At 46.2% G+C, this 13,648-nt stretch overlaps 1 protein-coding gene across 1 annotated transcript in view; it reads right to left on the bottom strand.

The window, feature by feature from the left end:
• Positions 1–13,648, bottom strand: part of TG (thyroglobulin) — a 219,399-nt gene that overhangs the window by 178,273 nt on the left and 27,478 nt on the right. Inside the window, exons 12-15 of the mRNA XM_039523028.1 lie at positions 12,739–12,876; positions 11,310–11,387; positions 6,750–6,862; positions 3,457–3,568 (exon numbers count right to left, since the gene is read on the bottom strand). Coding sequence (XP_039378962.1) covers positions 3,457–3,568; positions 6,750–6,862; positions 11,310–11,387; positions 12,739–12,876 — 441 coding nt within the window. The remainder of the gene's footprint in view (positions 1–3,456; positions 3,569–6,749; positions 6,863–11,309; positions 11,388–12,738; positions 12,877–13,648) is intronic.

Below are 13,648 nucleotides of genomic sequence, written 5' to 3'. Positions count from 1 at the left end.
AGGTGGGTGTGGGAAAGCTGGCAAGGCATGGTCTCTCTGAACTGAGCGGTTATGGCGCAAGAGGAGGAGACAGATGGAGCAGACGACACGTGGAGAAGGGCTCAAGGGCAGGGGCCTGGCGGGGGCTGGCCAAATCCAGATCAAAGAGATTCAGGGGGCCACATGGAGTAGGGCGGTGTGGGATCAGGAAATCTAGGCGGCGGAGGAAGGGAGGAAGGAGATCGGGAGAAGATGACGATCGGGCGGCGGGCAGATATGGCATGAAGATTTGCCAGGTGCACCAGAGCATGAGACTCATGCTCATGAAGTGACCAGACCAGAGGGAGGAAGGATCGCGTTACAGTAGAGAACGAGGGGATTCGATATAGGTCAATGCATTCGCTCATCAGAGATTCCCAGATCAGAAGGTGAATCGCCGGTGGTAGCAGCTAGAGCTGTCTAGGACCAGGCCTCTGGATCCAGCGAGGGCTGATCACTCAGGCATGTCAGCATGGGTCAGCCCTGCAGAGGTCAGAGGGAGCAGGGCAGGTCTGCAGGGTCGGTGGCCTGCGAGCAGATCGGTCCCCGGAATCCATGGAAGCCAGAGAGAGAGAGAGAATCCCAGAAGCAGTGCCAGTGAGGCCTCTCAGGCAGGCCAGAGCGCAGTGATGGAGAGGTGAGGAGTAGGGAGGGAGCTGAAGCCTCGGATGTGCGGGCGGAGCGGAGGGAGCGGAGGGAAGGAGCAGGTGGGAGGCAGGGCAGAGGGTGGTGTGGAGGGGGCAGAGAGGCCGTCTGGAGGGAACAGAGACTCTGGAACTGGGTAAGAACAGAACTGGTGGCACTTCCTGTTCTCCACCACATCTGGGCAAAGGCCACCGAAACTCCCACCACATCCAATGACCTGACCTGACTCACCGGAAAGGACAGACCTGCTGAGAGTCGGCCGAAGAGAGGACGCCACCAGTTAAGCAGAAGGTGAAGCGGAGCTGTTGAGCGCTGAGGAAGAGAGAGATGCATCGCAGCAGCTTGTGCATGCAAAAAACAATTGCCTGCTTGTCCATGCCAATGTTGCGTCATTGGGCCGCCCTTGGACATGGCAGCAAGGCATTGACGCGCCACTGATGGAGAGAGTGAACGCTCAGAGTGCGAGGCGAGGCGAATCACCTGCAGCTCACGAGAGGTAGACTGTGAGGAGGCTTGGGCGGAGGGTGACCTGGCTGTGTGTGGGGGCTCAGTGTGTGGCCCTCCGGGGTCAGAGCGGCATCCGTCACACCACCGACCATGGCTGGACACCACACGCATGCAGCCCAGCGGCGGAAGCGCGTGGCGCGCGTGCAGGTGGGGGTGGTTCGCAAGGGGCGAGAGGCGCAGGCGATGCAAGCCAATGTGCGAAAAGGGTGAAGAAACTGCAAGAGGGAAAAACCGGGAGCCGCGTGCAGCGAAGGGCGGAGGCAGGGACGGGGCAGGAGGCGGTCCAGGGAGGCGAGAGCCATCGTTGAAGACGAGGGGGAGGCTGAAACTGCACAACTGGCAGGGGCCAAAACAAAGAAGGCCTGCGGCAGCTGGAAAGCAACCTGGCCCCGAATGGAGTCAGCCGAGACGCATCGCGAGACGATGCTTTCCAGCGTCCGAGTCAAGGCTATCATAACAGGCGGCATGCAAAACTTTGGTGGCCTTGCTGTCAGTGGTCGGGCGGGGGTTGGGCGGATATACCAATCGTGCGGGATCGCGGCGTGGAGCGGCAGGACGGCGGCGGGCAGCGCAACCACCACCATGCACTTGGTGAAAAGAGAAGGCGGCGAAACTGGGCGCGCGGGGGAAAGAAAAAAGCAGCGAGGTAAACATGTAGAGCACGGACGGAAGCGGTAAATCGCGGTAGCGAGGAGTAGCGGCGATGATCTCAGAATGATGGTCAGGAGGAAGGAATGAGAAGCGGGAGTTACCCCGGAATCGAGGTGCCGAGGTGGGTTACCAGAGCAGACTGAAGGTTGAGCAGGTAGAGGTTGAGATGTCCCGAGCTCTCGGAGTGACTTATGGAAATCCTCTCGAATCCTCAGGATTACGTCTCGCCCTCCCTGGGTCCCCTATCCCAGCCGACCTCCTCTATTCGAGGGAAACTCAAGGACTGGTCCCCTGGAGAGGGAGGACGGGTGGTGAGGGAGGGACTTGCTCAGAGAAGGTGGGGTGGGAGGGTGGAGTGGAGGCGAGGGGACTGGGGGACAATGTGGGACTCTACCGGGAGGCAAAAGTCATGGGAAAGGCATTGAAAAAACACGAGGGAAGGGGAAGATGGAAGACAAAACGGGAGAAAGGGAAACGTGGATGGAAAAGGGAGCCACTAGAACTCCAGAGTTCCAGGAGCGGAAGGAGGAACTGAAAGCAGACTGCGGGCTGCAGGAAGGGAAGGCTGAGAAGCGGCGCGGACTGCTGGGCGCTATATCTAGCGAGGGCAGCTAGAGCGGCTGCAGCCGCGCCAGCGGAGGGGCAGCGCCGCCCTAGCGACAAGAACACAACTATACGCTCATGAATAGTTCCAATTAACTCTATCCCAGCTTGGGGCAAAGTGTTCAGCCTGGTTCTTACTCAATGGGACTGAACCTGTATGCAAAATGACATAGATGTAAGATCTTGCATAACTGGGAACTAAGTTTGTACTCTTGCATATGTAAATTGTGTATTTTCACAAACCACTGATAATGAACAGTCTGAAAGCAGAAATTGTTTGCCAACAATTTCAGTAACAAGAATAAATTCAAGGGTTTTGCAATCTTTTTTGTGGACAATTTGCAAACATAAAAAAAGCAAAATTTGTTAAATAAATTATTTGTAATGATTTATTCAGCCAGTAGTAAGACGTATTGAAGGCATCTTGCAATTTTTTCAATAAACAAATTAAATGTATTTTAATGTGCTGAAAGCCCTAAATGGCACAGGCAAAAGGATCTGATTCACGTCTATCTTTTAAAAAGATAAAAGGTTCCCAGATGTCCAGATAGGCCTGTTCCTATTCCACTGAGCTGCTAGGCACAATTATGGGGTGTCATAGCAAGTGTGGAATCCCACTGGAGCCAGGCCACAGATTGCCATGTAAATAGATGATATTTTATACCCGCTGTGATTTTGTATATATGTTATTTTATAGCCTTTGGAGGAGGATATTTTAAAGTTCAATGGTACTCAGAGACTTCCTCATAATTTATACATCAGAATGAACCATGGGACTGTAAAATGCAGGAACCAGACCTCCAGCTGATGTAAATCAGTGAAGCTCAGCTGAAGCCAATTTACAACCATTGAATACATAAGATTAAGGTGGTTGACTTGGTCAAGGGGACACTGCAAATAGGTGGCAGGCCCAGGAATAGAACCAGGCCCCTCGACTCCCAGTTGTGTAATAGAGAACCTGTGAGACAGAGACAATAAATGGTTGAGTTTCAAAATGGTTTAGCCAGCAAGTTGGTGAATCCCAGTACTTACATAGGGGGCTGCCATCTGAATCCTTGCTGCTGTGTTGACCTACAGTTCCTGACGTGGGATCCACACACCAAGCACCTGTGTCTGACTTCTGTAGCACAGTATATTCTCCAGTCTAAGATGGACCAATTACAATGTCACTGTAGGGTGATGTACTTTACACAGGGCTGTTGCTAATGCGCAATGTGCACCAGAACCCACATTTCAAAAGCCTTCATCATAAAATCATAGAACTGTAGGGCTGGAAGGGACCTCAAGAGGTCATCAAGTCCAGCCCTCTGCACCAAGGCAGGACCAAGTAAACCTAGACCATCCCTGACAGGTGTTTGTTCAACTTGTTCTTAAAAACCTCCAATGATGGAGATTCCACAACCTCCCTTGGAAGCCTGTTCTATACCCTTAGAATCAGAAAGGGTTTCTTAATATCTAACCTATCTTCATTGCTGCAGATTAAACTAATTATTTCTTGAACCTACCATCAGTGGACATGGAAAACAATTGATCATCAACTTCTTTATAAAATCCCTTAACATATTTGAAGACTTATCAGGTCTTTACTCAACACAAACCATGGCCAGCTTTCCTCATAAGTCAGGTTTTCTAAACCTTGTATCATTTTTGATGCTTTCCTCTGGACTCTCTCCAAGTTGTCACATCTTTCTTAAAGTGTGGCACCCATAATTGGACACAACACTTCAGGTGAAGCCTCACCAGCATCAAGTAGGATGCTACAATTACGTCTTGAGTCTTATGTCTTAGTCCTGCGGGGAGCAATGGGGCTCGGAGCTCCAGGCTTCAGCCCCACACTTCCACTCCTGGTTTCAACCCTGCAGGGGTGCCAGTGCTTGGAGATGGGCTTCAGATGCAGGGCCTCACTAGGGTGACCAGATGTCCTGATTTTATAGGGACAGTCCAGATTTTGGGGTCTTTTTCTTATATAGGCTCCTATTACCCCCACTCCCTGTCCTGATTTTTCACACTTGCTGTCTGGTCACCCTAGGCTTCACAGCCCCCTGAAACCAGCTCACAGCCCACTAAGGGGTCATGGACCCCCTGGTTGAGAACCGTTGTTTTATGTTCCTTGTATAAGCAGAGTCTGAATGAATGCTTCCCTGACAGTTAGCTGGGATGGGGAATGATTTGGTTGTATTTATTTAAATACTGTTTGCTCCTGCTCTGCTTACATATTCAGCAGATACAGTGGTGTCAAAGTGATCAACTTTGGCTGGTGTTGGGTACAAATCTCCTTAGCACTGAATGCAGGGGTAGTGAAATATGGTTGCCAATGTTGTAATTATTGTAGGAACACCACAGGAAAAAGAGCCTCGTTAAGCCAGGGACTCAAATGTCAGAGCCCTGAAAGTAAGAGGGGTGGGGACAGGTATCCCCAGCCCGAAGGCTTCACTCATCAAAGGTTTAACCTGTTCCTCCCCACTGTTCAAAGAATGGAGCTAAATAGGCTTCATTAGGAGCCTCTTTGTTATGTTAAATGCCCAATCAGAGCTGAAATCACTTGAGGTGGGACAGTGTTTCTGACCAGCCTGAACAGAGCTGAACATTACTAAGAGACTGGTGTGCAGAGGTCACAGTAGAGAGGCAGGTGGCAGCAGAAGGCGACTGACAGTCATCTGGCGAACAAGTAGCTCGTGCCACAGAGAGATATGATGAGCAGCTAGCAGGGCAGCTGGTGGAGAGGTGTGGCAAGAGCTGTGAGCGGGTGGCCAGCAGAGCGGTGGCGGAGAGCCGTGACAAGCAGCCAGCAGGGCGGCTTGTGGAAAGGTGAGAGCAGTGAGCAGGCGGCCAGCAGAAGCAGCCAGCAAAGTGGCTAGCAGAGAGGGGCGGTAAGCGAGTGCCCGAGCAGCAGAGTGAGTAAGGTACCTCTTTACCCCACCCGGTGTGGGGGGAGGTGAACTCTGCAGATGCACCTCTGAACTCTGGGTCTGCACTGACCAAGCACAGCAACTGTGTTTGGGGTGCAGAGAAGGGTTGGGCATGTAAAAGGGACTTTTGGGTTGCTGGACTTAAGAACCTGAGGGGAAAAGGACACTGCCCAACCTGCTTGGGGGTGAGTCTTTTACTCATGGTTTATGTTTATGAACTCCGTTTGCAGTGTTTTCCCAAATTAATGCCAAGTTACTTCCCTCCTTTTATTAAAAGTTCCTTTGCTACACTCAGACTCTATGCTTGTGAGTGGGGAAATACTGCCTCTCAGAGACTCCCAGGGGTGGTGTGTAAATTTCCCAGGTTACTGGGTGAGGGCTCGAGACAGTTCTGTGTTGTATCAATGGAAAGGAACCCCTAGATATTGAAGGGTTACACTTGCTAGGGGTAACTCATTATGTGCCTTTCTGATTTTGTTCTCATATGCTTGGGCTATCCTTTTGTAATCCTCTTTGGCAATTCATCCATGTTTCCACTTTAAAAGCTTCTGATGGAGCTGTATTGGCCTCCTATTATTCTTCCTGTTTTTCCTTTGCATCAGGATAGTTTGCCGTTGTGGTTTCAATATTGTCTCCCTGAGAAACTGCCCTCTTTTCTGAAATCCTTATATTTTCTTCCAAAGGGACCTTACAATTAAAAACATCTTCCAGTTTCATGTAAGAAAGCAGTGACAAGATGAACTACAAAAAACAAATAAAAGCTGCTTGTAAGCCCACAAGCTTGATCCAGCAAAGAGAACTGGGCCCTGCAAGAAGCAGCACTTACCTTTACAAAGAATTCACATGGAAATCCTATAAAAACCTGGGTTTAAAATTACATTTTATCCTTTGTCCACTTCTTCAAAGCCCCATTTGGATCATTGTCATATAACTAGAAAGCACCGTGGAGCCTGTCCTGGGGCCAGGCGGAACTGATTTCTGTCTCTGAGGCCCAAATCTTCCCCTCCATTGGAAGAAATCATTGGAAAGTTCCTCTTAAAATTCAATTAACTGAATAGTGTCATTTAGGCACATTTCTTCATTGGGGCTAGAGCAGAGCCACATTGTCCAGGGAAAGCTTCATCAGGAATGGCACCTCAGGAGAGACCGTCACCTCCCCAGCTCCCTGTGTGGATGGTGAGCACACTAAACCATCCTTTAAGGAGGGTGATGTCTACTTTCCTTTGGGCACAGACCCTGCTCAGCATCCTACCTCTATGCCTCCACCTGAAGGGTGACATGAACCCCCAGGGGTGCATGGTGGAAGCTCCTCAGCACAGGAACTGCAATTGCCTGTGACCTTGCCAGGGCGTTAAACATGGTGGGGAAGGCTCAGTTTGGTCCTCCCCTCCCCATCCCCCAGTTACACTTATTTACCTCAAGACAGGAGGGGGTGAACAGGTCTGCAGCAGTAGCGCTGAGCTTTGATCCATTCTGTTTCCAGCGGGAAACTAACGCATTGGCTCGAGATCGCTGACATGATGTCTGGCCTTTGAGAGAGAAAACGTATGGCTGAATGAAGGAAATAAATCTGATCTCATCATGCCTTCCTGAATAAGACAATATCTGACTAGGGTGACCATATGTCCTGTTTTGGCCGGGACAGTCCCTTTTTTAAGTTCTGCCCGTCCCAACTGTTTTGTCAAAAGTAGGCATTTGTCCCATTTGTTCTTGCCAACTGCTCAGTTGGCAGGAGCAAACAAGACAAATGCCACTTTTGTCAAAAAGTGGGGTGTGGAGGAACGTGTGGTGGGTGAGCCCAATGCCAGTCCCATGCGAGGGGGAAGCAGGGCTCAGGCAGGAGGCAGGCAGGGCTCGGGCGAGCAGCAACCCCAGCCTCCTGCAGACACACAGAAGTACATAAATTGTTGGGCAATAGTCAACATGGTATCTGTAAAGGGAAATCATGTTTTACTAATCTATTAGACTTCTTTGAAGGGGTCAACAAACATGTGGACAAGAGGGGGTCCAGTGGACATAGTGTACTTAGATTTCCAGAAAGCCTTTGACAAGGTCCCTCACCAAAGGCTCTTAACGTAAATTAAGTTGTCGTGGGATAAGAGGGAAGATTCTTTCATGGATTGAGAACTGGTTAAAAGACAGGGAATGAAGGGTAGGAATAAATGGTAAATTCTCAGAATGGAGAGGGGTAACTAGTGGTGTTCCCCAAGGGTCAGTCCTAGGACCAATCCTACTCAACTTATACATAAATGATCTGGAGAAGGGGGTAAAAAGTGAGGTGGCAAAGTTTGCAGATGATACTAAACTGCTTAAGATAGTTAAGACCAAAGCAGACTGTGAAGAACTTCAAAAAGATCTCACAAAACTAAGGGAATAGGCAACAAAATGGCAACTGAAATGTAATGTGGATAAATGTAAAGTAATGCACATTGGAAAAAATAACCCTAACTATACATACACTATGATAGGGGCTAATTTATCTACAGCCTATCAGGAAAGAGATCTTGGAGTCATCATGGATAGTTCTCTGAAAACGTCCACACAGTGTGCAGTGGCAGTCAAAAAAGCAAACAGGATTTTAGGAATCATTAAAAAAGGGATAGAGAATAAGACGGAGAATATATTATTGCCCTTATATAAATCCATGGTACACCCACATCTTGAATACTGTGTACAGATGTGGTCTCCTTATCTCAAAAAAGATATACTGGCATTAGAGAAGGTTCAGAGAAGGGCAACTAAAATGATTAGGAGTTTGAAATGGGTCCCATATGAGGAGAGATTAAAGAAGCTAGGACTTTTCAGCTTGGAAAAGAGGAGACTAAGGGAGGATATGATAGAGGTATATAAAATCATGAGTGGTGTGGAGAAAGTGAAAAAGGAAAAGTTCTTTACTTGTTCCCATAATATAAGAACTAGGGGCCACCAAATGAAATTAGTGGGCAGCAGGTTTATCATAGAGTTGGAAGGGGCCTCAGGAGGTCATCACCCATCCTGAACTATTTTTTTTGCCCCAGATCCCTAAACAGCCCCCTCAAAGATTGAACTCACAGCCCTGGGTTTTGCAGGCCAATGCTCAAACCACTGAGCTATCTCTCCCCCCAAATAAAAGGAAGTTCTTCTTCACACAGCGCACAGTCAACTTATGGAACTCCTTGCCTGAGCAGGTTGTGAAGGCTAGGACTATAACAGTGTTTAAAAGAGAACTAGATAAATTCATGGTTAAGTCCATTAATGGCTATTAGCCAGGATGGGTAAGGAATGGTGTCCCTAGCCTCTGTTTGTCAGAGGGTGGAGATGGATGGCAGGAGAGAGATCAATTAATCATTACCTTTTAGGTTCACTCCTTCTAGGGCACCTGGCATTGGCCGGTGGGCTGGATGGACCTTTGGTCTGATCCAGTATGGCCATTTTTATGTTCTTATATTAGGGGGGCAGGCAGGGCTCGGGCAAGCGGCTCGGGCCAGCCCTGGCAAGAAGTGGGGGAGGGGGCTCAAGCAAGCCCCACATAGTGTTCTGTTTTCCCTTTGGGAATATGGTCACCCTAAACATCTCAGATCTCATACACATCACCTTTGTACTAATACATGGCCTCAGATCGGCAGCTGCCATGTGAATTCTTCGTTAAGTGTTAATTCTGTCTCCTATATCAGCAAACGTGGCAAACAAACAAGGACGAAGTGCTCATGGGACAAATTCATCCCCAGAGTAATTTCACTGACTTCTGGTGAGTTGGCCCAATAATCTCTGCTGGCTCCTATTCAAAGAAAATCAGAACCTACAAACACATGTCTTGGAGCTGACCAAGAAACGAAATGACAATTAATGTGATCATAAAAAAAAATATTCCAGGTTTTTCAAGTTTTATGTCTCCTGGCAGAAAACTCAGTATTATCAGCCATGCAATATGGATAGACCAAATGCATTTAAAGTTTAAAAGTGGAAAAAGTAACGTGGTTCCTATATATTGAAAGAATTTGAGAGGTCCTACAGAAAAGTAATGCATCTCACATGCAAAAGAAATTATACTCTGTTGAAACAAACCTACAGCCACCCAAGTTTTCATTATTGTCACTGTGCTGCAGACTATGCCACCTGCAACTGCACAACAGGAGCAAGAAGAGAACTCAAATCCATATACTCCAAAAGCTTATGCCTCTTCCATTTGAGTTACAACCCCCATTCAGCAAAGCACTTAAGCACATGATTACCTTTAAATATGTGACAAGTCCCAATGAAGTCAGGGACCTACTCACATGCTTAAAGTTAAACATATGCTTAAATACTTTGCTACATCTGGACCATGAATTGCTATTTGATGTTAGCAGCAGAGGGCCTCTGAAGCTCACTGGAGCATTCCAACTCGATGCAGTAGAGGGCAGAAGTTCCCCTTCTACCTTAGCCCAGTTAATCACACTGTAGATCCAATTTCTGGGGAATGAAGCAGAAGATTTCCTTGAAAAAAACATGTCCATTCCTAAATTCTATCAAGCAAAAGGGTAAATGTAGAAGTCAAATATTGCAGATTTTTTAAAAGGGCTTCAGAAGGGATCCTGGCAATTACAGGCTGGTGAGCCTAACTTCAGTACTGGGCAAATTTGTAGAAACTATAGCAGACACAGATAACAATGATTTGTTGGGGAAGGGTCAATTTGACTTTTGTTAAGGGAAGTCATGCCTCATCAATCTATTAGAATTCCTTGGGGGAGTCAACAAGCATATGGATGAAGGGTGATCCAGTCAATACGTGGACTTGGATTTTCAGAAAGTCTTTGACAAGATCCCTCACCAAAGGCTCTTAAGGAAACTACGTAGCCAAGGGGTAAGAAGGAAGTTCATTTCAAGTATCACTGATGTTTGAAAGATAGGAAACAAAAGGTAGGAATAAATGGCCAGTTTCACAATGGAGAGAGGAGAATAGTGGGATTCCCCAAGAATCTGTACTAGGACCTGTGCTGTTCAGCATACTAATAAATTATCTGGAAAAGGGGGTGAGCAGAGAAGCAGCAAAGTTTGCAGATAATACAAAATTATTCAGGACAGTTAAGTCCAAAGGAGAATGCAAGGAGTTACAGAAGGAACTCACAAAACTGGCTGACTGGGCAACAAAATGGCAGATGAAATTCAACAGTGATAAGTTCAAAGTAATGTACATTGGAAAAAGTAATCCCAACTATATATATATAGAGAGAGAGATGGGTTGTAAATCAGCTGTTACCACCCAAGCAAGCGATCTTGGAGTCACTGAGGATAGTTCTCTGAAAACATCTACTCAGCACAGCAGTGGTCAAAAAGGCTAACAGTATTTGAGGAACCATTAGGAAAGGGATAGAAAATAAAACAGAAAATATCATAATGCTACTATGTAGCTCCATGGGGTGCACAATACTTGGAATACTGTGTCCAGTTCTGGTCACCCATCTCAAACAGGAAATAGTGGAACTGGAAAAGGTTCAGAGAAGAGCAACAAGGATGATCAAGGGTATGGAACAGCTTCCATATGAAGAGACACTAAAAAGAGTAGGGCTGTTCAGCTTAGAAAGAGGGGTATGATGGAGGTCTATAAAATCATGAACCGTGTGGAAAACAAGTGGATAAAGAAGTGTTATTGATCCCTTCACACAATACAAAACCCAGGGGTCACCCAATGACATTAACAGGCAGCAAACAAGAGGAAGTACTTTTTCACAAAACGCACAACTACCCCGTGGAACTCATTGCCATGAACTAGGAACCCAATATGGCTGTTCTTATGTTCTAAATAGCCTGCCAAGTAGTCGAGACAGACACACAGAGTTCATCTAGCTACAAAACAAAACTCCTTTCTTCCCTTTGCTTTCTTTTGTGAAGGTTTAAAAAAACAACAACCTTGTGTTAATGCTACATGCGATTTACTAAAAATCTCAGTCAAAACTAAAATATAGACACGTATCAGCTAAGAATAGGGAAAACTGTAGGACGAAAAGGTTAACTTACATTTTGGGGACTGTGCTGAGCGTATGATCAGAGAATCTGTAATGTAGCGTCCTCTTTCATCCACACACCAGCAGTGACCTAGGCAAGAAATAATAGCAGCCCTACATTAGAAAAATGTATGTCCCTTTCCTTTGTTGTTATTATCACATGCTGATCTGAACCGCAGGAGAATTTTGTTGTTGTTGTCTGGACTACTGAACACAGTCCATATGGCAGCATCACCATGAAAACAATATAATTGCTAGTTCCACAATCCAGATCAGTGAAGAGGAAGCTGGGTGCATTTTTTGGATGAATAGTTTATTCACCAAAAAAAAAAAAATACAACTTTGGCTCCACCGAAATTATTTGTAAATCTGGGACAAAATCAGTTAATAGTTTCATTCAAAACAATAGAAATAGTTGTTATAAAAAAGTTGAAACATTTGGCTTTTTAAATGAAATGTTTTGATTTTTTGCTTAAAAACATTTTGTTTCTAAACTTAGCTAGATTATTTTTAAAAGGATAAAAAAGAAACAGAATTAAACAAACGCAAACCTAAAAAAAATAATTGGGGGTTGAATAAAATGTTCTTTGCACCACATTTTTTTTTCAGTTTTTCATTTTGGCAAGAAAAAACAAAAAGTTTCCAATATCTGCATCAGGGCTCTGGTTTGTACTTTAGCTGAAGATTCAGGGTATTTCTTATTTTATACTATCTGGCACATTTTGTGAAGAGTAAACTCACATGATTGGTGCATGAACACATTGGGCTCAGTTTACCTAGACTGATAACCCAAAAGACTTTACTGGAATCATTTGAAATATTATAGGGTAATAAGTCAGATGAAAATTTGGCTGATGGTCTGTAAAGTTTACAAGAAAATTAATTTAAAAAAAAACAAGTTCTGAATATTCTCTCTGTTGTTGCTGTATGAACATGTAACACTAGGTCTGGCCAAGCTGCAGTCTACCAGAGGCCCAATGTCAGAGGGAAAGGGAACTCTAAACCCAACTAGAGCTGAGCGGCAGCTGAGCCATTCCCTGCCATAATTTAGATTAGCCTAAAGATTGTTCTAAATTACTTCAGGTAAAACAGACCTCAAGGGGCTACTTCATTGTCCTCCCACATCTGGCTGCCAGGAATGCTCCCTACACCTGGAAGAGTGTGGGTGACACAGCCCGGTATGCCAGCTTTATGTTACCCAGGGATTCCTCACAAAGGAAAGCCAGAGGGACAGAATTTGGCCAAGTATCTTCATGGCTCATCCATAGTCTTTCTCCTACCAATACAGATATATATTTAAAATAACATGCGGCAAATATATTTTTGGTTAAGAAATAACTTGTTATTTCTTCTAATTTTGTTACATTATATGTCAGTCTGACCTGTCTATACTCATCTCAACTCAACAAGAAGCAGTGAGTATTTTGCAAGTGATGCCTCACCGGTACTCTGGTAGCATTGGACTGGTTCCCAGTTTCCCAGACCATCACACTGGGGAATGTAAGGATGAAATCCCAGGAGCGTAGTTTGTCCAGCAGAACCTTTTGAAGTAAAGTGACTCCGCCAGTAGAAATGCAAGGCTATAAAAAAAATAAACAAACCAGGATATTCTTTAAAAATGCACATGTACAACGTCCTACTCTATTCCCTTTATTTAGAAGGGAAAATACTACAAATACACTGGGGAATTTAATGAATGGGAAATGTCCAGATTCTAATGTCGCCCATTGTGCTACATAAGAAAAAGGGTCAGACTCAGCCCTGATGTAAGCAATTGAAACTTCATTAACTCTGATGAATTTACATTCACGTTCAGCCAGGCTGACTTTGGCCTATAGAGCTCTGGTACATACAGATAATGTTTTGGGCGAGTTTATGCATTATTTCCTGTAGCAGGGTGAAACCCTGCTCCTGCTGTGAGGGGTTTAAAAGCAGTCTGGCAGGGCTTGAGAGCTGCTGCTCTAGGCTAGGCTGATTAAGGAAGTGGCTGCAGGTGAGGCCACGCCCCAAACTGAGCGACAGCTGGCCCCTATAAAAGGCCAGGGAAGCCACAAGCTCAGACAGTCTCTCTCTGCCTGTAGAGAGAGATGGGCCTGGCTGCAGGGAGCGAGACCAAGTACCTGAGGGAAGCAGGGCTGGGGACAGGCTAAGGAGCTGGGGAGCTCTGGCCTGGAAAGCCCCAGGCTGCGGCCTAGCAGAGGGCTAAAAGGTACTGGGGGTTGCAGAGGGCAGCCCAGGGGTAGGCCAAGGCAGCAGGTCCAAACCCCTTTGCCTGTGATGAGTAGGCTGATACTGCAGTCTGCCCCAGAGTGTGGGGCTAGATAATGACTGGCAGTAGCCACTACTGAGGCA

Source organism: Mauremys reevesii, linkage group 2, assembly GCF_016161935.1.
Source record: "Mauremys reevesii isolate NIE-2019 linkage group 2, ASM1616193v1, whole genome shotgun sequence".
NCBI classification, from domain to species: domain Eukaryota; kingdom Metazoa; phylum Chordata; order Testudines; family Geoemydidae; genus Mauremys; species Mauremys reevesii.
Note: the sequence above shows the minus strand (reverse complement) of the source record. Positions and strands in the feature narration are given on the sequence as shown.